Raw genomic sequence first — 26,276 nt, 5'->3', positions numbered from 1 at the left:
AACATTCCTTGGAAGATAAAAATCTAATTCTCCCTGACCTGGTCTAAGATCTATCTCTCCCTGCTCATCTAGTAATGTTTCATACCTATTACTTAGTTCTGTGCCCCAGAGACCAACAATCATTGTTGTGAGCCCTCCAGAAAAGCTGTCTCATGTTTGAGGTAATCCTTAGTAACCACTCCCTCAAGCCCATAGCTCATGAAACTTCAGTAATATTTTCATTTATATCATGCAGCTATAGAACAAAATCATTCAAAATAAAAAAAACCATTTAATTAAATCCTATAGCCATAAATGATGAAAAAGGCTCCCCCATGTACGTGCAAGGTACACTCTCCAAGATTACTACCCTACATAGGATATATATATAAAGAAAATATATAATATAATATAATATAATTAATGTAATTAATGTAATATAAAGAAAATATGTAAACCAAGATACATAATTAAAAGGCACATACATTGAGAAAAACTAGACCAGGATCATGGGAACATGGGTCAAGAATATGTGAAGAAAGGGATGGCTAGGTGATGCAGTGGATAGAGCACTGGCCTTGGAGTCAGGAGTACCTGGGTTCAAATCCGACCTCAGACACTTAATAAGCTAGCTGTGTGGCCTTGGGCAAGCCACTTAACCCCATTTGCCTTGCAAAACCTAAAAAAAAAATATGTGAAGGAAACTATATGATCAGGAAATACATATGTAGGACATAAACAAAGAAGTATGTGTGGCCAAGATACATGCATAACCTGAGCACTGCATACCTCCAACACTGTAGGAATAAAAGTCAAATCTGGATTCAGGAAATCTTGGTTCAAATTCTTATTCTTCTATTAGAAGAATCTAGTTATATGACTTTGCAAAGTCACAATTTCTCTAGATGACACTTTCTTCATCTTTATTAAACTGAAGGCAGTTAAGTATGTGATGTAAAAACATTGGATCAGAGATCAGGAAGGCATAAATTCAAATTCAGCATCACAAACTGGATGACCCTGACCAAATCACTTTAATCTCTATTTGCCTTATCTATAAAATGGGGAAAATAATAGCTCCTTCCTTTCAGAGTTGTGAAAATTAAATGAAAGGACATTTGTACAGTTCCCTTAAAACAATACCTGGGACATAGTAAGCTCTACATAAATGTTGACTATTATTTAAAGTGAGAGTTGTACTTGTCTGTTATTCCTCACTCCCCTGCTTTTATGGTCACTAATCTTTACCACCAGCATTTAGGCTTCAACCCTGTTCGTTGCCAATATATGTTGTCTATTCTCCCTGAAAAGAACAGATAAATATCTTATTAATCATAGTGAGACTATGCCACATTTAGGTAAGAGAAGTAGTGAATCCATGTTAAGATTAAGTCTTGTAGGAACAATAATTAATGTCATATCATTTAGTATAGTTTTGCTTTTACACATCTAGCCAATAAACAGCTATAACTGAATTTGTAATTATGCCTATTTCAGACATTTTTAAGCCAAAAAAGCAAAAGCAAGAGACTTCAAAGAGGCTAATGAAATAGGATTAGTTATTTAAATATCAACATAAATTTATGTAAATAATTTCATTTGTTCATCCTCATATACTCAATAGACATGTGACTCTTGCCCAAGTCACTTAAAACTCCTCTTTTTGCTTTAGTTTCCTCATCTATAAAATTGAGATATTAATAGCACCAACTGTATTTTAGTGTGGGCCTTAAGCCAAGTCTTGTGCTTCAGGTTCAAAATTAGAATGAAACGAGAAACATTCAGACTACCATTTAAATAAAGGAAATTTACTTAGAGCATAAAAGTATACTAAACTAGGATATATCACTGATTCAACTGAACCCAGCTTCCCCGACTCTCTGTTGTGCATGTTGGAACTCAGTCAAACGTGAGGGACAACTACTCCTACTTCACCATAGGAAATCTTCCATACTCAGTCGATGGTTTAACCCTTATCTTCTGAGAAAAATACCATTTAAAGAAAACTAAGATAGTTTACATTGCAGATATTACTCTTGTCATATTACGCATAGATCTTGTCATCTCACCTAAGTTGGGCTTCCTATTGCCTATTAAGTCCCAACACCTTTCTGGACATTCTAGACCATTCATAGTCTGAGGTCAATCAATTTTTCCATCTTTAGCTCAAACTACTCCTCTCCATATATACTGTGGCTCTAAGTAAATGTGTCCACTTGCCATTCCTTGTATATGTCCAGTGCCTTCCTACCCTCACAATCCTACCCCAAACCCAACACCTATTAAACTAATTTGGGAACTTAAAAAATTAAACTTACATCTAAAATGGAAATAATTTTAAACTTGAAGTGATTCAATTTTTGGTTTTTGGAGTCGAAGGCATATTATTATTATTAACTAAGTATATTATTTAAATGAAGTAGCTGTTTTCCTTTGGATATAAAAACTATAAACCCTATATAACTGGAATCCAGATAGTCAAAATTCTAAATTAAATGATTTTTTTCCTTGCTTCCACTTTTAGGGGAAGTGGCAAATCCAAAGTTTTATCAGGTACTTCATTTATAATAACATTAATTTTTTTAAAACTTCCAGGGGTTCTTCTGGGGTCAAGGCATACAACTCTATTTCAACTCAACAGATGTTGCATATATACTCTTGTGTGGTAAAAAGTGATGATTCTAAATGATGGCTCTGAGCACTATGAGATCTGCAGTCAGCAAAGAAAAATGAAATTATGTTAATTCTTCCTACTAAGGCAAGAAAGTAGTTGCATACATTTAAAACTACTTTTCAGTATAAAGGGATTAAAGATTAACAAAGATTTTTATTAACCAGAAAAGCCCATTTTAACTAGAACACTCCTTTCCTAGAACATTTCAGTTAATAATGTTTTAGTATACTTCCACACATCAGAACTCTACCATGTGACCAAAAGATAGAGAGTTGGAGAAGTAAAAGAATAAATAAAATAAAGGCTTTTTCAGGAGGCACTAGAATAAAATTTGTGTCTATGGTAATGGATTCAATTTTTCAAAGTGCATTCTTTGCACTGTTTAGCACAATGAAGCATTTGTATAAGTGAAATAGGAAAACAGGCTGAATTTAGGGATTTTTTATACTTGCAAAAGCATAGACACATTTTTATGATTCTGTCACTGATGTTGGGCCTGAATCCAGGTGGAGAATTTGCCTTAATGCTGCATAAGTTACAGATCCTGTCATCATTTCTTATTTGGAGCAACCCCAATTCCACCTTTCTGGTTGTAAAGTGTTAAGCTCAGAAGCAATCCGGAAAATCAGCTCCATTTATTACAGGAAATGAAATCCACATTTGCAAGTGTTTACATCAAATATATTTACATAAGGGGAAAATACTATTTGTTCAGTTTCAGCATCTTCTTAAAATGTGATAGAAATGACCTTTCTCAAACTGTAATTTTTCCATTGATGTTTATGGACTTTATTTTCTCTTCATTTCTTTCTTTCTCTCTCTCTCTCCCCCCCTCTATTTTTTTTAAATATAGCCAGAGCTACCTACAAGCTACAAGTGATGTGCCTGGTGGTCACAACCTGGATCCCTCTGCTAACTACAACTCTCCAAAATTCCGCTCCAGGAATCAGAGCTACATGCGGGCAGTCAGCACTCTGAGTCAAGCCAGCTGCGTTAGTCAGGTTGGCAATTTCTTTTTTAACCTTTACTCAAACCACAAAGTCAGATTTTATTTGAAATTGTCTCTATTATTAGTGAAAGCTCTGAAGTGACCAATTACATGTGCCAGAAAGGAAAGACTATTTATGAAGTAAATTTATTTCAGATTGATATCAACAGATTTATAAGACTGAATTTTGATTTTTGTTTTGACTTTTTTTATTAGTATTTTTCCTTGGCACAGGAAATACAACTGATGAGTAAGTCATCTTTATAGACACAATTTCCCCTCTCTTTTTCCAGAAATGTTTTACTGGAAAATGAAGAGGATAATATTGTGGTGAGGTAAATGATGTGGCATTACTTTTCCTGGGAACCAAAATTCCCTCCAGAAGAATCTTCAAGATAGAATCTCTTGATTCTAGAGATTGAAGATAGCCTGAGATGCCACAATTTAAGAAACAGATTCAAAATTAGAATGAAATGGGAAACATTCAGATTACCAATTAAATAAAGGAAATTTACTTAGAGCATAAAAGGTTACTAAACTAGGGAATTCAATTGAACCCAGCTTCCACTCTGCTACATTTTGAGTTGCATAATAAGTTTAAGTTTCAATCTTCATTTTGATTATCTCATTACAAAAATAGGGTTTGGGGGGAGTTTTTTGGGGGGGATAGTTTTTTTTTTTATTTCCAGATATTTTATTAATATTTAAAATATGTTTCCACTGAGTAAATAGTGAAGTTCTAGTTATGGCATCATGGTTCAAGTGACTAGCCTTCCCACATTTGTGGTTAATGGGGAGAAAGAGATTATTCTATTTTTCCATTTAATTATGCTTTTTTTTAAGAAAATGTAATATGGTAATTTTATGAAAGTTGTGAAAGTTTTAACATTATAAATTATTATACTTAAATAGGATGTATGATTTGTAGTAAAAATTTAAATAAATGTAAGGGTTCCCTACTTATTCATCCTTGAGGTGATCAATTAAAAGGAATTATTAAGTGCCAGGTTCTGGACTCTTTTGACACTTAACTTATCATATCTATATCTTATTATCCTTGACTTCCCAGGTTCATGTAGAATACTTTCTTTCTGAATCCTTAGACAGGAGAATGTCTTCCTAAAAAGAATAAATAATTTAAAGGGGATCAAGACTAGTGGACAAGGTTGCCTTTGATATAGTAATTGGATAATGGGAAGGATTTCAATGCCAGAAATCAATAGAGGGAAGGTTTTCCAGGTGAAGGAAACATCAGAGACAGAAAAACAGAGATAGGAAAGTATGGCAGGCATTGTGGTCTTAATTATTCAAGAATAAAAAGAACGAAAGTTCCAGTAAAAATCTATTCATTTGCCAGTAAAAAAAAAAAGAAGAAAGGAAACCTGCTTTTAGCTTGGTGGTATATCTTACTGACCATTATGTGAAAATTCTGTTGATCTTCTTAATGTCATAAATAGATGACTCAGAAAGCTATTGACGACCTACTGCCTAGGCCATTTCTGTCTATTCATCTTGTGATGACTTATTTTCTATTGACCTTTCTCAGAGTACTGCTAGATATAACAATCTGGCCCTGTTTTGAAAAACATCCCTAAAGCTTGTTTTTTGATTCTAGGAATAATATGCCCTTAAGTTTCAGAGAGAACAACTGAACATTTTCTCCCAAGTTTTCTTCCTCATTCTAAAGTGTTTTTTTATTTCCTAACTCAATTCAACAAATAGATCATGCCCCAAACTTTCTGGAAAACAGTCTCTATCTGCCCTAGACTTTTTCTATCAATTTATGAAAGTCTCCTCTTCTTTTCTAAACTTTCTACCCCCCACCTAACTGAATCTACTACAGAATAATTCCTTTGTTAATCTTATCTTCCTAAACTATAAAAGACAAGTCAGAGGGATAGAGGAAAGGTTTGGAGTCAGGGCACTTGGATATCCAACTTTGCTACTTGTGTGGTTCCAAGGCAGTCCTCACTGTTCTGGATTTTAGCCTCTTTTATCTATAAAAGAGGGGGTTGACATTATTACTTTTAAATCTACTTCAAGCCTTAAATCTTTGATGCTGGTGCACCATGATCCTCCTATAGGATAAGGGCGATGAGTAGAAAAATAGAGTAGGAGGCTCTGTTATGCAGAAGAATAAGAAAAGCTTGCTGAAAGAAATGGTTGTTTCATAAATTGTGGCATCTCAGGCTATCTTCAATCTCTAGGCAGTCCCTCAAGATGCGGGGATACTGGAAGCCAAGAGGTCCTAAACTATTAAAATGTCCTTCTTTCATAGAAATTGTGTAACCATGTGGTCTCTTCCAGTGTTATGGTTTACTTGTAGTTTTAGAAGGCTTAGTCCAATGCTTCAGTGCTTAGGATGGCACATAGCACTGGTAGGTCCTTAAAAATGTTTATTAACTGAATAACAGAAAATTATATAAATGAATAATATGCATTTAGAGTATATATCTATATCTATATCTATCTATATCTATATATATATATATATATATATATATATATATATATATATATATATATATATATATGCCTAATGGCTCAGCTTTTTGGTTCAGCCCTTTGGTAATCCAAATTCCTCCCCAAGAGTTTTGATCCTTATACTTTATTTCCTTCTGTACATATAATTTGCCTGTATTCATTCCCTCTAATATTGAAGATGTCTTATTCCTAATCTAACTATAAATGTGTCTGAGACATTCATGCAGAATAAAAATAATGCAGTATAAAGCTGGGAAAATGTTCCCCTAAAGACGATCTGTAGGATTGAGACCTTAAAGCACCCTTAAAGATTATTTAGGTCAATTTTCTCATTTTACAGATGAAGAAGCAGGCTCAGAGAGGGAAGGTAACACACAGGGTCTCAAGGATAATGTGGCATAATTGTATGTATGAGCCTGATATAGTTCAGTCATATCTGACTCTCTGGGTTTTTCTTGGCAATGATACTGGAGTGGTTGCTCTTTCAAACTTCATGAATAACTAGTCTTAGGTTGGTTCAGTCTCAGTTGGGTCAATGCATTTTTTTGTTCTCTCAGAGCCAATTTTAGACCACAGCAATTTTCCTTTTAATTCTTAGGTTTCACAAACTTAGTCCTATTACCTTTTTTGCTATTTCAGATTATTTAATAAGTAGTTGAGTTTTTACTCTTGCTTTGTTTTGTTTCTCGGTCTATACATGCATGTGTTTAAAACTGAACTTTCTGAATGGCACTGGTTCTTTCAATTCTAAAGCTTAAGGAATAAATAGTTCCTTTCCTCAACTTTCAGAAGTGGTTTATAGATAAGCTTTAGCAATTATGGATTAGAAACTTGAGAACCTGGTCTCACTGGATTACCATTTTTAAAGAATGCTTTTATGTATCTGGTTATGTGGATTAATGTTTTGCTTTTAAAGAGTCATGCATTATAATAAATACAGTCAAAAGATCTGGAATTTCTAATAACATATTTTTATTTTATTTCAGGCCTTTTCTGATGAGCTTAATTTCATTCCTAGGTATCATAGCTTACCTCATTATGATTTTATAGCAATATAATGATTATGATTTCTATGCTTCATCATCTTGTAGAGGTATCCCTAGTCTTTTGAAGGTAATATCAATAGAGTCCAGGGCTCTGGTAAGTCTTTCCAAACTAGAAAGACCTCTCAATTGTAATATTGGCAATAGATTTATTGCTGTTACAATCAACCTAGCTAAGTATCAAGATCACCACAAGTTGACTAGTTAATGAATTCTTTGTCTGAGGGAAAGAGATGATTGTTAATACAACTGTTAATGTTAAATTAATTCACTAATTCCATCTTACATAGTACTTTGCAATTTTCAAAGTACTTTCAGATGTCATCTGTTGAAGAAAGATTTTAGGGGGAGGAGATAATTATCTTGGGATATTTAAAGAACTGTTACATGGAAGTAGAAATAGCCTTGTGTACAGTCTTAGAAGCTAGAACTTGGACAGGTGGGGAAAAGTTGTAGAGAAAGTGCATTTCATCTCAAAGTAAAGAAAAATGTCATAACCATCTCAAGGGGCAATGGGCTATCTCAGGAGGTAAGGAATTTTTTCAGCAAATATAGATGGATCACTTATATGGCATTTTCCAGGGGGGGAGTCCTATTGAGGTATATACTGAATTAAATCACTTCTAAGGTCCCTTCCAACTCCAGTTTGTGATCCCAAAACCTCACAACTGTTCTGTGTGAGGAAGATAAGGCAAGACTTTATATTCCCACTGTTTTACAGGAGATAAAAAATAAAGGGATCTGCCTTGCCATAGTAATAAAGCTAGTAAGTGGATGACATAGACTTGGAAGCAGAATTTCTGTTTCTTATCTGTTCCCCACTTTATCATGCTGCCTCAGTTATTCTCAATAAAAGAAAGGGTTTTTTTTAGCTGAAATAAAACTATTGCCACAGCTTACTTTCCAAGTGTGTGTTGGCCAGGGCTAGAAAGTAGAAAGTTTTATGGATTTTTTTTCTTTTTATTCTTTTTTTTGCAAGGCAAATGGGGTTAAGTGGCTTGCCCAAGGCCACACAGCTAGGTAATTATTAAGTGTCTGAGACTGGATTTGAACCCAGGTACTCCTGACTCCAAGGCCAGTGCCTTATCCATTAAGCCACCTAGCCATCCCTCTTTTTATTCTTCTTAATGAAAGAGATGTGAAATTGGATATGTGAGGAAAGAAGATGGCACAGGAAGTGGGGCAGGGAGGAAACTTTATTTCTAAAGCCTTTTCATAATCAAGAAATTTAAGTGAGTTTAATATAGAGGGGAAAATAGAAATAATTATAATCTAAATATAACCTAGCAGTATCAGCATTTTGTTCTCAAGCAATCAGGATGGTGAAGGATGTTGGGGTCATGCTATATATGAGGTAGATTTATAGTGTGTCCCAAAAGTCTTAGGGCAGCTTTAAGCTATTAAAGCTTAAATAAAGCTTAAATTTAAGATTTAATAGCTTAAAGTTAAACTAAAATTTTGGGGACACATTATATATGTTTGAAGCTGTCTGTCTAGATAAAAAATCTATGGTTTATGGAATTCATAGATATGATATAGAATACCATTGGAGGAGGAGGGTTGTATTGTAAAGAACAACCTAGATGAAAGGTGGTAAGGGAAGAAAGTAGGAACCAGGACTATCAAGGCAAAGTGAACTCTCCCATTTCTAATGGGGTGATAGGCTAGATTATTTAATCTATCATGCTTCAAATATGTCTAGATTGTTCAAAATGAAATCTTATTTCCTTGATTGTTCTTTAGGAGTCAGATTCCCTGATCATATACTCACCAGCTTAGGTCCTTCCTACTAAATGCCAGTTACACAAAAGACCATTTCTCTTTATCAAGAAAAATGGGAAAAAAGAAATCAGAGAAGTTATACAGGCTAAAATAAATGAAAAAATGGATAAGAGTGGGGCAGCTAGGTGATGCAGTGGATAGAACACAAGTCTTGAAATCAGAAGGACCTGAGTCCAAATCCAATTTCAGATATTTGATACTTACTAGCTATGTGACCCTGGGCAAGTCACTTAACCCCATGGTCTTGTAAAAACAAAAACAAAAAAGTGCATAAGAGTAAATAAGCTCTTCAGTTGGGAATAAGTTCTTTAGCTCAAACTATGAGAGAGAATGATTTCACCGAGAAGTTCATTCTCATCAGTATACTAAGTTTACAGGACTGGAAGTCAAAACACTTCATAGGGTAGATAGGGAGGGCTTAACACATCTTCCTGTACAAGTCTGTAACTCTTGAAGGAGAGTGAAGAGAAGGGTTTTAGTTAAGACATTATTCAAGGGACAACTATGTAGTAAAGTGGATAGAGTATCAGCCCTGGAGTCAGAAGGACATGAGTTCAAATCTGACATTAGACACTTAATACATATTTAACTGTGTGATCTTCCGCAAGTTACTTAACCCCATTGAATTGCAAAAATAAAAAAAAGGAAGATGTTATTCAAAAATCCACATCTCAATCTTCTCTTGACATGTGTGTTTCAAGTCTTTTCTCAAAATATATGTCCAACCAACTGAAATAAGTCATTATTCCAGTCATGTGGCTTAGTGTTCTCTTAGTTAATCAAGAATAGTGTCATTTTACACATATGCAACCAAAGCCACAAACTCACAAACTTATCTAACAAATAAATGCCAGACTTGGGCAGAAGCAAGGTGACATTGCTCCCCTGAGCTAAAACTTTTTGCAATCTTTTGCAAAAAATCACCCTAGATAAGCATGAAGTTCATATCTCTATAGAATTAGTGCTTTAAAATTACAAAAGTGCTTTCCCTATCATCATAAATGACAAATTTATGAAACCATTGAAAACAAAAGATTCAAACTTTAACAGTACATGAAATTGTCATAACCCTATAAAGAGAATCAATCATCTGACAATGACAGTGACAACATGCAGTACATAGTATTTGTTCAAATCCTATACATAAATATCTGGAGTACATAGCAGTATTCATAAGAAAGCAAAGTTTGGCTAATTAATAAACAAAGTGTAACAATAACATGATCAGCAGGCATATATAAAAATACAGCTTCAGTCTATGAATTAGAATAATATGCAAATAAACAAAGAGCAAGAGAATCAATAGACCTTGCTACAAAACAGTTAAGTGTAAAACAGTTAAGAGTAAAAAGAGTTAAGGAAATATAACATCAAAATGATTGCCCATAGGCAATTACAGGCAAAGCTGCATTTCACGTGTGAAATCACTATTGTCATCTCACTATGTGTAGCATTATATATATTCAAGTTCCTCTCCCATTGTAGCCTAGCAACTGATTTTTATAGGTGTATTTTCTTTTTCACTGTATGTTCTCTTTTCTCCAATACCTGAGTTTTAATAGATTGACTATCAGAATAATTATAGACTTGTTTGTATATACCTGGAATGACATAAGGATCAGGTTTGCTATCAGTATTTTGAGCCCTAAGGGTTATTTCTGTTTCCTAAGACTCTCTTTAGCTATTGTCAGCAATTAAGGCATTGTTTTTACCTATAAGAGTACACATAATCTCCTTCACTAGAACTATCATTTTTAGAGTCTATAGCTGGGCTCAACTGTGTATAACTTATACTCTCTTCTACTCAGCATTCGATAAGTTGAGTATCCAATTGATTTCCTTAAGACCAAAAGGTGATTGTGATATATGATTGTGATAAATAATCTTAATATGATACCTTCTATTCTCTGTGGTTTGGAAGGAGACAAGTTGTCCAGTGTCTTAACTTTGCATGGGTTAGCTTTCCATCAGACAGATAACTTCTGAGTCCTTTGAAGGCAACGTTTCTTAAAAGAATTCTGTCTCCTTGATAAAAGTCTTGACAACATATTCTAGTATCATAGAATATTTAGTTTCTGTCACAGATTTTCTGAGCTGAAACTATGACTAGTCTTTCACAATTAAGACATATTGAGTATAAGTAGTTGTAATACCTTCCTCATGTGAATCTCTGAAACACAAGTAATTAGGTAAATATGTTTCTCCCACATTATTAGCAAGTATGATATATAGCTTCATTCCCTATATAATTCTATGCCTATGCTAGACATGACATATATATATATGATGATGTATAATTTCATTCTTTGTGGAACAGTATTAATGTACTAGAAATGACATATGTCAACATGACTGTTTTATGTTTTGATTTCAAACTTCCCAAAATATGCAATAGTATGTTCAGTATGTGGCTTTCCATGTTAATTTTTTTTAGTAACTCTACATTATTTTTGACCTGCCAAGGCCAACATCGTCTTTAGTAGCTTGTTCTCAAAGTATCTCCCTTGGTCAGAGTGGATCCTAGCAGAGAATTCATAGGCTGAAAAATATCAAAAGCAAAACTTTGGCAATAATAAATTATTTCTGATTTCTGATAGGATAGTAATACCTGCTAGTGATCATACAACTAAAATATACCACTATTTACCTGTAAAGACAGAAAGCTAATCTATAAAAGGGCAGTCATTAAAACTGCTTGGTACTGGTTAAGAAATAGAGTGATGGATCAGTGGATTAGGTTAGGTTCAGAAGAAACCGCAGTAAATGATATATCAATCTACTGTTTGACAAACCCAACCAGAAAATAGTATGGTAAAAACTAGACATAGACCCACATCTCACACCCTGTACCAAAATAAGATCAAAATAGGTACAGGATTTAGACATAAAGGCCAACACCACAGATAAATTAATATATCAAGAGATTATCTATCAGATCTATGGAAAAGGGACAAATTTATGACCAAACAAGAAATAGTATACCTTATAAACTGCAAAATGAATGATTTTTATTATATTAAATTAAAAAGGTTTTGCACTAATTAAAATCAATGCTGCCAAAATTAGAAAGAAAGCAGAAAGCTGGGAAACAATTAAGAGTTCTGATAAAGGTCTAAAATTTATAGAGAACTGCATCAAATTTAAGTCATTCCCCAGTTGATAAATGGTCAATGACAAATGAAGAAACTAAAGCTATATATAATCATATGGGAAAAATGCTTCAAATCATTATTGAACAGAGAAATGTAAATTAAACAACTATAAAGTATTACCTGACACCTATCAGATTTGCTAATATGAGAAAAAGGAAAAATGATCAATGTTAGAGGGGTTGTGGGAGGATTGGGACATTGCTACATTGCTGGTGGAGCTGTGAATGTATCCAATCATTCTGGAGAGTAATATGGAATTATGCTCAAAGATTAATAAAAATGCTCATTCCCTTTGACCCAACAATTCCAATTCTAGGCCTATATTCCAAAAAAATCATTAAAAAATGGGGAAAGTCTCACATGTTCCAAAATATTCATAGCAGCTTTTTTGTAGTGGCAAAAAGTTGGAAATTGAGGGGATGCCCATCAATTGGGGAATAACTAAATTATGGTACATGAATGCTATGGAATATTATTGTTCTATAAGAAACCATTAATGGTCAGACTCTAGAAAAGCATGAAATGAGGTACAGGATCTGATGCTGAGTGAAGGAAGTAGAACCAAGAGAACAATGTACACATTAACACTTTGTGGGATAATCAACCTTGTTGGAAGAAGCTCCTCTCAGCAGCTCAGAGATCTAGGACAACTGTATTAGACTGGCTATGAACAATACTATCCTTATCCAGAGAAAGAAAAACAAAAAACAAACAAAAAAATCCTTCAGAATCTGATTGAACACTTTATAAAATTATCTCTTGTGTTTCTCTTTCCCTTAATCCTAATTCCTCATAGCAAAAATGACTAATCTATAAACATGTTTATCAAAAATATGTATGTACAATATTAACCTGTTTGTCACTGAGGATAGGGGGTGGGAAGGGAAGGTGGAAGAAAATTTTATAACTTAAAAATATACATATGCATATGGATGAACGATGGAAAAATTTTCATAACATGTATTTGGAAAAATAAAATATCTTATCTTTAAAAATAGAAAGGCAACATAATAACTTTCCAAAGGATTGATTATATCTACATTCTCCAAATTTGCAACATAAGTTGATAACATATTTCTCTGTATACATCTGGCAAAAGTTTCACAATTCTTGGTAACATCTGCAGCCATTTTTAGTCAATAAAATCTGTTTCGTCCTAGCTCTGGGGTCCTTTTTTTGATCCATATGTTTAAAGTCATAATGTAAGGCATTCATGGCTTTTGGAGGGTATGTTCTGAGTAGTTCCTAGCTGCTTATTGGTACATAGATGGAATCATTCAAAGTCTTACACAATATTCTACTGTTCAGTCCTAACTTTTGCCATTGACTTAGCAAAACAATGACTTTTGCTGGCTGAAACTTGAGATTTTTAGAATCACTGCCTTTCTTTCTCACTTTCATCATTTCTAGGATTATGCCAATCATCTGAAGACAAGCAAACCAAGAAAGATTGGTTCACTTAAATAAAATTCATATATGTGTATTGTCTGAGGAAGTCCAAAACTATCAGTTATACACCTACTTGATTGTAATTCATTCCTTGCTTCTTACTTTACTTTAAAAAAGGGAAGCTATTAAATGTGAGAGGCTCCCTTTTCCAATGCCTTCATCTAAAAAACATTATTTCCCACTCTCATCCTTTTTCCCACTTTCTAACAGAGATGATCCTCTCCCTTGTTAATGCCAACCCATATATGTGTGTATGCATTTAATCCCAACCCATTCTATCTTCTTTAATGAACTGAATCTTCAATCACCATCCCCTCCACTCTTTAACCTCTTGCTGTCAGTTGATTTCTTTGCTACTGCCTTCAAACATTGTCTATCCTTAAAAGAAATCACTAGATCCCTTTATATCTGTCCCTATATCTGTGCTAGCCAAGCTCCTTTGAAAATGTTGATTACACTCACTGCTTCCACTTTCTCCCTTCTCACTTTTTCCTGGAGTTTTAGAAATCTGACTTTCATCCTTATCATTCAACTAAAACTTCTGTCTCCTAAATTATGAATAATCTCTTAATTGACAAATAATGATATTGTTAATAATTACTAAACCTTTCTGAAGTTATCTAGTGCATTTGACACTGTTTTTTTTAGTTTTTTTCAAGGCAATGGGGTTAAGTGGCTTGCCCAAGGCCACACAGCTAGGTAATTATTAAGTGTCTGAGGTTGGATTTGAACCCAGGTACTCCTGACTCCAAGGCTGGTTCTCTATCCACTGCACCACCTAGCTGCCCCTATTTGACACTGTTAACTACCCTCTCCTCCTGGTTCTCCTCTCAGGTATTTTGTAACATCACTCCTTCCAGCTTTGTCTCCTGCCTATCTGACCACTCTTCAATCTCCTTCTATGGCTTGTCATCCAGATCAAATCCCCTGAAAATGGTCCCCTTGGGGACCCAGTTCTCTCTCTCTCTCTCTCTCTCTCTCTCTCTCTCTCTCTCTCTCTCTCTCTCTCTCTCTCTCTCTCTCTCCCCTTCCCTCCTTTTTGCCTTCCCTTCCTCCCTTATCAGCTCCAGTATAACCTATCTGTTTTATGGTTATGACTCTTAGATCATTTAACTAGCCCTAGCTTCTACCTTAGAATTCCAAACTGGATATCCAGCAGACATCTTAAAATCAATATGTCTAAAAGTGAACTCATTATTTTCCCTCTCCCCCATACCCTCTCCTTTTACAAGTTTCTCAAAGCTACCCCATCCTTCCAGTATTTCAGATCAGTAACCTTGGCATTATCCTTCCTTACTGTCCCTCATCCTATACATACAATCAGTTGCCAAATTTTGCCATTTCTTCCTTCATAACATATCTCACATCCAACAGTTCTTTACTCACACAACTACATCTTGTTCAGTGTGTTATCAATGGTCTCCTAATTTGTCTCCCTGCCTCAAGTCTCACAGTATTCCAGTATTTCTTTTTAAGTACAGATCTGACCATGTAACTTCCCTTATCATCCAATTCCAATGTTAAGCTAGCCTCAACAATCAAAAACAAACTCCTCTGTTTAATTTTTAAAACCCCACATCAACTGGTTGCAACTCTTCTTTCCCATCTAATTAGACATTGTTCCTTTGCCCACATTTGCTAATTAAACCAAACTGGCTTTCTCTCTTTTCTTCACATATAATACTATCTTCTACCTCTTTGCCTTTGTATTGGCTATCCTTCCAACTTGGAATGAATTCCTTACCTTTACCTAATTTGAGTATCTGTCTTCCTTCAAGATGCATCTCAGACAACATCTATTCCATGAAGTCTTTGACAAGCACTCTTAACTGCTAGTACCTTCTTTCCATACTCTCTTTAAATACTTTTGCTATATTAATGTTGTCTAACTTTTTATCTATTCACTCTATGTATATACATAGTAGATGCTCAATAAATATATGTTGATTTATTGTAAGAAGATGTTCTCATATCTTCTTCTGAAGGACTCTTCCAATGTCCCATATTATTCTGTACAAGCCATCTGCATCCATATTTATCTTACCAGTTCTGTTTTCTTTGCTAAAATCATAACAGGCCAGTGCAATCCCTGCTAGTTTTGACCTAACAATACCAAAACAGAACAATCAAAACAGAGGTCCTTCAAACTATTCATATATGAAACCATTGGTGACAACAAATGAAGAATTTCAAATGCCATTGGTAAATTCCCTCACTTTTGTAGTACACTTTCCAGGAAATGTACCAAAATTTGATAAAATTGATGCATGCATGTATTATCAGGGCTAGATCAGTGTTTGGAAGGCTCTGAAAGAAAATATGGGAGATAAAAATTATTTGTTTGCCTACCAAATACCTGATAAACAAACCCCACTAAGACTCTAAACCTCCCTATTCTAAGTTATCTGGACTTAAGTAGCTAAGTGGTCAAAAAGAATTTATATTTGTATATACATTATGCAATGTATCACATACATTACCTTCTTCACTAGTCCCTGAAGCTGCAAAACTCTTTCTCCCTTGTTCATCAAAATCTTTATCCCAATATTCCTTCCTAAATCTCCTAAAAAGATTAAATTGCAGGGACAGCTAAGTGGTGCAGTGCATAGAGCACAGGCCCTGGAGTCAAGAGGACCTGAGTTCAAATCTAGCCTCAGACACTTAATAATTGGACAAGTCACTTAACCCCAATGCCTTGCAAAAACTGAAAGAAAGAAAGAAAGAAAAGTTAGCCCAGTCCAGAATGTTCACATAGCACTTCATTTTTTTCTTTCCAGTTTCTATTGGAATGAAATAGATATCGCATATGGGATTAACTCATTTAGCTGCTTTTAAACACTCAGAAAATTTATTATTTCAGATGTATAAATATCAATTGTTTTAGGGGTTTTTGGTAAGGTAATGGGGTTAAGTGACTTGCCCAAGGCTACATGGCTAGGTAATTATTTTGTTTTTTAGGTTTTTGCAAGGCATTGGTGTTAAGTGGCTTGCCCAAAGCTACACAGCTAGGTAATTATTAAGTGTCTGAGGCTGGATTTGACTCAGGTCCTCCTGACTCCAGGGCCAGTGCTCTATCCACTATGCCACCTAGCCACCCCATAAATACCAATTTTACTGAACATATTTGGATATAATTAAATATTCTTTCAATACTGGGGTAACAGTTAAGCAAAGAAATAAATTTTTCTATTTCAAATAATTTTTAAACTTTCAATTAAACAATTAATGCTTCAGGATTTATTATTTTTCAAGAACTAATGGAATATAAACATATATATATAATATATATATATATATCCCAAAATACTTCAATCCTTAGGAACTTGACATTCTATTGCAAAAAAGTCAGGTATTATTTGTTAATGATTAAGGTTTTAAAGATTAATTTTTATAACATTGTCTGACTATTGATTATTCTTAGGTATTTTTTCCTGAGAAAAGTTATATTGATATTTTTCCATAGATCTAATTTTTCTGTTATATGCTCTATAATCTTTATAACATTCATTCCAGAAAACTGGCTAAAACTTTAAATTTATAGCCCCCACTATATTCAAATTATCCTGAGATACTTCTGGACAATAAGAAGTTGTTAACAGATAAATGTATATTGATGTGAAAAAAACTAAATATGATTTATCATGTTGGTTTATGAGGGTATGACATTCTCTGTGTTCTAGGTTTGTCAGAATTTTTAAATGATATTTTAAGAGATTGACTTGCTTATATAACTAATAAAATATCCATCAAAGGACTCCTTTTTCTTCTTTTTTTCATAAAATACTTTAATCATGGCTTTTGGTCATTGGTTTTTCATTTTTTTCCTAACTGAATAGTTTTTAGACATGTCTATAGCTCTAAGGTAAAACCATATATAATCTTCCAACTTTTCCATGTTCTACTAAACAAAGAATCAAGGGAGCATTTTTCTAAGCAAATCCAAATGGAATTTTCTACAAGAATACAGTAAATTTCCTTAGGCAGTACTCTATTCCTAATACAAGGTATCTTAATCCATAGATTACTGGAAATTGATAATGGAATCAATCACATACAAATGGGCCTTATTTCAAACCTATTCTTTCATTTAAAAATAAACTTGAACCAAATGGCTCTGTGTTTTTGTCATATTAAAATATAAAGATATTCTGAATTTATGGTGAGTTTACAGCAAATTTTTCCCAGGGATTTAACTTCAAGAATACTAGATTCAGCTCCAGGGATACTAGTTCTATCATGATCTTTTTCAAGATGCTTTTGTTAACAATATTTAGAAAATAGATGTACTCAATTTTTTTTCTTGTCAAGTAATCTGAAACTTTTGTATGAATGTCATTGTCATTGAGACTATAGAGGTAGAAAATAACATGGTCAAAGGGTTGGTCATGTTTTCAACTCTAAACTGGAGACTTCATATTGATTTTGCTGACTAGTTATCATCTGGAGTTGATATGACAAAATTCTAAGATAAGATCTTTTCTCTGATTTTAATGCTATCAAGAACCAACATCTGCATCAAAACAGAAAATTTCCCCCAATTCAAATGGTGCATGAGAAGATATATTTGCCTTACTAAATCAATTCTGATTACAGACTCCTTTTCCCAAGCACAGTTCTCATAAACCTGGTCTTGAGTGTTATTGCCACCCAAAACTTGAAGCCTGAGTATTCCCTCAGAGATCAAAAATCTCAATTCATGTATATTATGTCATACACAATCTATCTTGATGAACACTAGTGTCCTTCATTTTGATCTTCAAAAACACACTAAAAGATAGATAGGTCTTATTATCATTTCAAACTTACAGATAAAATTAAAGTTATATGACTTACCTAGGGTCACATGGGTAGTTTATCTTCATTATGCTCATTCATGTTCTCAGTAATATATTTTGTATTACTCCTTGCACATGAACAACACTGATAATATGTTGTTGCCCAAATATTATTGTGCATCCTTCCCTTTAACTTTGGGTTACCTAAAACAATAAAAATTTTAAATAAAATACCAACACTAAATGCAACACCAAACACTTGTTTCCAGTCACTTCCATTGGTTACTTCCACAGTTACACAAACAAGAGCAAATAATCCCCTAAGTACTGCTCTTCAAAGAGAACCCAGGGGTAAAAAAAAAAGTATGCTGAACACCTAATCAAGCTAAGTTCCCAAGGAAGGTTCAAAACATATAAACACATGCTCCAAGCTTCTCAAGACACCATGACTCCTTCCACATGTTACCAGCAAAGCACTTCTTTTGACTCTCTTGTGCTTAAAATCATCCCAGAACATAATTAGCACTTAATAGATGTTTGTTGACTGAGAGCCTGAGTTGAAATTATGGTCTGTGCCTGCCAAATGTTGATGAATAGTTAAAGTACCAGCAATCTTTTCTGACTGAATCTACACACACACACACACACACACACACACACACACACACACACATATATATATTTTTAATAGATATAGATACAGATAAACAGATAGATGGAGAGAGAGAGAGAGAGAAATATGGATACAAACACACACACACACAAACAAACACACAAAATATAGTCCTAAATACAACCTCCATATCCCTATGACCAAGATTGCTGGTACATTAAACTTCAGCTTTCATCAAGCTACTCTTGAACCTTCTCATTTAACTATATCTTTGGGAAAGACTTGCTCCAGCTCACTTCCCCCTCTAAACCATTCATGGGAATCATTTGTCATTCAGGTGTACTATGTGTGAGGAATTCCTTCATTGCACTGTAAAGAATACTCAAATAGATCTCCGATCTCAATTTGGAAGTGCCCTTCAATGATGTATAATGCAAGATTTTTATGCCTGCCATTCTATATGCCTTCTGCCTATGCTATCCCAAAATTTCTACACAGAGAGTCCACCAAAGGAGCTTTTCTTCTGACATCATAAAGTTATTAGTTGACTACTCTGTTCACCTGTCATCTTTCACTGTTGCCAAAGAACCAATCTATCTTCTCTTCCTGTCATACAACTTCTTGATAGTATCCTTTACTCCTCTTCTGATTTCCTTATTAGTTATACATTGCAGCCAACTCATTCCCACTACTCGTTGGCACTTTATCTTGTATTTGATAATTATATTTAGTTAGCAGTATTCCAGTCAGGTCTCTGCCATATAGCAACAAGGGTAAAATCTTTGTATTAAAAAGATGGGTCTGTTTTAATAAGAATCTTTGGGCCACTAAAAGCTTTGGAATATGCTATAACAAATACAACTGACTTCTTTTCAACTGAGATCAGATCATGGCTGATACATATCATAACTCCCAGATATGAATGATGTAAGACCAGTTTCATAGAATATCTTTTCAAATGCATGTTGCAGTCTATACACTAGATATCCTTCATGCATTTGTTCTTCTTTTGAGAATGGATAGGACAAACTTCTTTGAGTTTTCTAGAACTGTTCCAGCTACAAAGCATTTTTGTTGGGATTTGATGTAATCAGTATGATGTTATTCTAAAAAGGTAGCATCTGGAGTATCATCATCCCCTGGAGATTCTTCCTCAATCTGGACTTTTCTCTGTATTTAGTCAATAGTCAATAAATATTTATTAATCACTTACTCTGTATCAGGCATTGTACTAAGAGATATGTATACAAATGATAAAAACAAATTTCTGTCCTCAAGAAGTCTATAATTTAATTGGCAAAGACAATACACAAAAGGAAGTTAATTTCCTCCAACAGTCATACTTTGGTTTTATGCATCACATGATGTTTTATTATATGGTGGGGTCACTGAACAGGTTTATTTCTGTTTTTCATGTCCCAAGGAATCTTGGATGATTTGTTGTATGTATAGAAGTATGTCTTTGCAGAATAAGAGCCTGTAAGAAAGCTTTTAATTCTACTAAGTCAAGTGTTTTTCATAATCAACAATGAATAGACTCATTTGGAAGTTTGAATTCTGTGCACCCTTCAGATAGCATACAAGGAATTAAATTGACTATAATTTAATTGACCAGAAAAGTATTATTAGTGATAGAAATTATTCCAGAGTCAACTGTCTATATACCATCAAGCCAGTAACTTCATAGAGCTAAGAATATATAATGAAAGAAGAAATAATAATAATAATAAATACAATATACAGTTATAATATCAAACCTGAAATATTTAAAGAAATTACTAAAAAATTTTAAATGATAAATATACTAAAAGAAATGATATTGGCACCAATTCTAATAATTTCACTGAGAAGTTAAATAAACGTAAGTTAATTGACACAATATAGAGACAACAAGAGCTTAGAAAATATCTTAGTTTAAAATTTTTGAATTACTTGCCAAATAACTTCCAATTTAGCCTATGTCTGTCTGTCTGTCTGTCTGTCTGTCTGTCTGTCTGTCTCTCTCTCTCTCTCTCTCTCTCTCTCTCTCTCTCTCTCTCTATATATATATATATATATATATATGTATATGTGTGTGTGTATTTTTTCTTGGTTTGAACATAATAAATGTTTACTGATTAACAGAATAAAGTGAGTAGACTGCCAAATGCCAAACCAGGTTAAAATGTAAACCTGTTCATAAAATCTTACCAAAAACAGTACTAGACAACTATGAGTAATATCATCTTATTAAGCAGAAACAGAGGAAGGTAAATTCTGATTAAACAAATTTTAGCAAGATATCAAATTAAGTAAAGTCATCCTAATAACATTCAAGAATGAAAATGGAAAGATTTGAGACAGAATTAAAATGGACAAATATTTCAAAGTCATTTCAACAAACTGCAACCACACTTGGACCATAGTACCAATGTACTTATAGAGGCAGAATAAATAACAGTAGAGGAAACAAAAAGTAAGAAAAACAGACATATTTGTGCAAGTATACATAAAAGAGATCTGTACTGAAGATGACACAATTTAATACACATTCAAGGACAAGATATCTGAAGGAAAAAACTACACCAAAAACACAAGAAAAATCTGAAACATTTTTATTGCCAAAAAAAGTAATTAAGAGAACAATATAGATAAGCTTATTCTATCTTTACAAAGTCACAAGTATAGTTGTTAGTTAATGAATAGTCTTTTCAGGGTCTTAGATTATTAATAATCATAATTAATAAGAGATCATATTTATATAATCCTTATTATGTGCCAGATAACTGTGCTTAGTATTTTAAAATTATGATCTCATTTGTTCCTTACAACAAACCCGAGAGGTAGGTTCTACTGCTATCCCCATTTTGCTGATGAGGAAACTGAGGCAAATGGAATTAAATGACTTGCCAGGATGACTTTGTTTAGTTTCTTCAACTAGAATTTACCCTCTATTGGTTCTCTCTGCTTTAATAGGATGGTTTCATTCATAATTGTCCAGTATTTTTCTTTGTAAGATTTTATAAACGGGTTTACCCCCTAATCTAGTTTGGCATTTGGCAGTCAACTCTCTTTGTTTAGTCACAAATCTAATGAGCATATGAAGCCAGATTTGAACTTGGTCTGACTCTATCTACTATGCCACCAAGTTGCTATAGATTTCATTTAATCAGAGGTGGCTAGGTGGCGCAGTGGATAGAGCACTGGCCTTGGAGTCAGGAGTACCTGAGTTCAAATCTGGCCTCAGACACTTAATAATTACCTAGCTGTGTGGCCTTGGGCAAGCCATTTAACCCCATTGCCTTGCAAAAAAAAAAAACAAAAAAAAAAACCCTAAAAACTAGATTTCATTTAATCTCTGATTTGTTTTAAAATTCAAATCACAGTCCATCTCCTATATAATTTCTCTAGCTTTTGATTCCTCTCTGTTTCCTCTTCAAAAAAAATTTACCTTTCATTTGTTTTCTTTATTTCTATGTGTTCATATGTTACATATTGCCTCCCCTATCAAGCTCTTCCTATTTCTCTATGGTAAATAGAAAAGAATTACCTTTCATTTATTTTCTTTATTTCCATATATTCATATGTGTACATGCTGCCTCCGTTATGAAGCTCTTCCTTTATATGACAAATGTAAAAAATATCTTTCATTATTTTATTTCCATATGTTCATAAATGTACATATTGCCTCCCCTATGAAGCTCTTCCTGTCTCTCTAAAGCAAATAGAATGTTAGCCCCTTTAGAATAGAAAATGTTTCCCTTTTTTCTTTGTCTTCCCTATACCTAAAATATATATTAATAATTTAATAAATCTAATCAATCAATTGACTGAAGGGATAGTTCTTTAAGTCTAAAATATCTGAGACATTTTTAGAGCTAAAAGAAATTTAAAACTATTTAGATCAACTTCCTGGTTTTGCATATAAGGAAACTGAGACCCACAGAGACATAGATCTTTTTGAGGTCTTCCAGATAGTTTGAGGTAAGGCAAGGACTAAAGTTGTTCTAACTTCCATTTCTATGCCCTTTCTACTATATAACAATACCTAATGTGTTGTTGTCTCACATTGCTGTTTTTCACTCCCTCCGGCCATTTAAGAATAATAAATACAGATAACTCTCAGTCCCTGGCTATTAAAAAAATAAAATAAAATCCTTCCAATGATCTTTGGGTCACCTATATTCCACTCTCCCCAACAAATAATGAAAAATGAAATAAAACACAAAATACTTCTTTTTCATCACTTTTACAGTACCTTCAGGTCCCTTCTATAGTGACCTCTAGGTACAACTCAGGGATTTAAGTTAGATTGCTTATCCTAGAAAATTTAAGCTTTTAGATATATTCTCTGCTTTTCTCCTACCCACACAAGGTAGCAGTCCCAGATAATTCTCTCTAAATTGTATCTGATTAACTTAACAAAAATAGTAACATAATACATTACATTATGTCGGTATAGCTATTATTTCATTGGTGCACATGTGTCTATAATTCATCCTCATTTTTTCCTTTGTTTTTCTGTCTAGATATTTCCAAAAATCTTCCATAAAGAAATTACCTACCACAATGGCAACTTTTCCCCCTCATTCCATTATTTCAATAATATCAGATCAATCCTTAGATGTTATCCTTACTCTTGGGGCATTACTAACTCCTCTCCTTTTTTTAATGAAACATAGTACTGATGATATGTTCTATGAAATTTTTCATACAGAAGATATGATTGGGAAGATATTGCTCACAGACACTCACCACTGCATCTTTCTATTGTCCTGTGGATCACCTACACACACACACACACACACACACACACACACACACACACACACACACACACACACACCCTGAAACCCTGAAACTATATATAACACAACACACTTCTATCATCTTGCTCATCTTTTTAGATTTTTTTCAAAATATAGCTAACTCTAGCACCATTTTATCTAGCCTACATTGTTCATTTCTGTTGAAAGATTTCTAAATCCAACAGATATTAGCATATATAAGAATCTACCTTTGAATTAACATTAATGATATATATAATATATACAATACATTTGCAATATACCTATAGCGTACCAATATTGGGAAAGGATTGTGCATCTAAATCCAATTCAGCTGAATTGAGGGTATCATTTTGTTGAAATGGTTAAATTTCTTCTCTTGTAAGACAATTATCCCTACTACTAGTCTGACTCTTTCTTTCCATTACAGCATTATCATTCATTACCCCCTTTTATACACCATTTTTTCTAGGCAGAATGAACCACTTTTCACTCCATCTGGGCCTTTGTGTTATATTAAATAGATGCTATCTTCTTTTTGTATAGCCTTCCCTGATGCCCATCAATGAAGTCAACCAACAAGCATTTATTTTTAAAATGTTAATATCTAGTTTCTTAAATATTTCAGAGTATTTTGTTTGTACCTCTCCTACACAGTAATCACATTCTAATTAGTTTTTGCTCAACCACCTTCATTTCCTTCTTTTAACCAATAGATCAATAGCTCAGGAGAAGACCATAATCAAAATGTACCTATATTCCAGCAAATAATAATAATAATAATAATAATAGTCTCTCCTGATATTCTTGCAGAGAAGATAGATAGATGTGGACTAATTAAAAAAACATTTAAATGGATTCAAAACTAATTGTACAACTGGACCCAAAAAGAGTTATTAACAGTTCATTGTCAAGTTGGAAGAAGGCAGGTAACTAGTGAACCTTCCTGTGAGGTGTGTTCTTGATCTTGTACTATTCACCATCATTATCAAGATAAAAGAATAATGGCACGCTTGCTGAATTTTCAGAGGATATTAAGCTAGGAGGGATAGCTAATGATTTTAATGACAGAAGAAAGATTAAAAAAAAATCTTAAACAGACCACACAATTGAGCTGAGTCTATAATGTTGAATTTAATAGCAATAAATTCAAGATAAACTGAAGTTCAATAACTCAACTATAGAAGGATATAATTATCCACATGGATAAACATCAATTTAAATGGAAAAAATAGTGGTATATGGGTTCAATATGAGTCAACAATGCTATGTGGCAGCACATACACACACAAAACTAATAACAATCATAGGCTGCATCAAGAGGCATGGTGTTTAGAACTGGGAAGGTGATAGCTCTGCAGATCTTTTAGAGTTTTAAGTTTCCAATTAATATATTTTAGAAACTTGTTGATAAACTGGAGGGCATCCAGAGGAGGCTATTGAGTTGAAGAAAGGATTAAAAAATTATCTTTCCCTTAGGGGATTTTTGATCCATACTATGAATCAATAAGAGCATTGAAAGACAGGGTAGAGAATTCATTCAAAATAGAGGTAAATAGAAGAACTAGTTATTAATTGGTAAGTATGAATCCCTATGTTTAACAATCTAGGAGACACATAGAAACATGCAACAGTACCTGCTATTCAGATGTTAAGCTCTAGTTGAAGAAATAAAATCAGTACAAGGTTAACCACAATGCCAGAACCATAATCAAAGAAATTTAAGATCACTTTTTAAGGTCGCCATTGAAAATGTACAAAAAATAAACAAAATTCATTAAGCTTAGCATCATGCCATCCTGAAAAGTCATTTATCCTAACAAAAAGCTATTTGTTTAAAGTCATTCTTTTCGTGATGCCATATAGTCCATACTTAGTTGAGTCACAAAATTGGGAAGGACATATTTATCTGAGACACTAGGCTAGGAATAGAATGCAGAAATATCATAAAGTAGTCCCTCTGAATGAATAAATTGATGTATAGATAGGGGGCAACAATCCAACAATTGCTTTTTTTCCTCCCATGGGATATGGATTTATAATGCAGAACATTTGATAATGCCTCAAATGTTATGCTACAGTGGCAATCAGTATTAAACTATAAACTTTTATTATCCAAAAAGTAAAAACTTATACATATGTCTTAGGTCTTACACATATGTGGTGCTAAAAGAGATCATTTGACTGTGGTAACCTGAACTCATTTCTATTAGGCTTTGAGGTTCACAAGATCCATCTCAAAACTGAGCACATTCTAAAAGCTTTGTTTTATAGGATCAAAAGGATTTTATGAAGAGTTTTAGTTTTTGTAATGTCCTCCATTTTTAGATAGATAATTGCATTTATATAGCATGCTAATATTTGCAGTGTTTTACACATATTATCTAATTTTATTCCAACAACAATCCTGGAAAGGCAGCGCTATTAATATCATCATTTTATAGAGGAAAAAAATGAGACAACTAGAAGCTAAGAGATGAACTGAGGACTGCAATTAATAAATGTTTAAAGTAGGATTTGAACTCAAATTTTTCTGAGTTCATGTAATTTATCCATTGAACTACTTAAATG

General features: G+C 33.5%; 1 protein-coding gene across 1 annotated transcript in view; it reads left to right on the top strand.

Moving 5' to 3' along the window:
• The window catches only part of DLGAP2 (DLG associated protein 2), a 213,473-nt gene that overhangs the window by 76,290 nt on the left and 110,907 nt on the right, over window positions 1–26,276 (top strand). The window contains exon 3 of the mRNA XM_074226339.1: window positions 3,507–3,654. Coding sequence (XP_074082440.1) covers window positions 3,507–3,654 — 148 coding nt within the window. The remainder of the gene's footprint in view (window positions 1–3,506; window positions 3,655–26,276) is intronic.

The sequence above is a fragment of the Macrotis lagotis genome, chromosome 1, assembly GCF_037893015.1.
Source record: "Macrotis lagotis isolate mMagLag1 chromosome 1, bilby.v1.9.chrom.fasta, whole genome shotgun sequence".
NCBI classification, from domain to species: domain Eukaryota; kingdom Metazoa; phylum Chordata; class Mammalia; order Peramelemorphia; family Peramelidae; genus Macrotis; species Macrotis lagotis.
The sequence above is the reverse complement of the archived record's forward strand: the minus strand, read 5'-3'. Positions and strand labels throughout refer to the sequence as shown.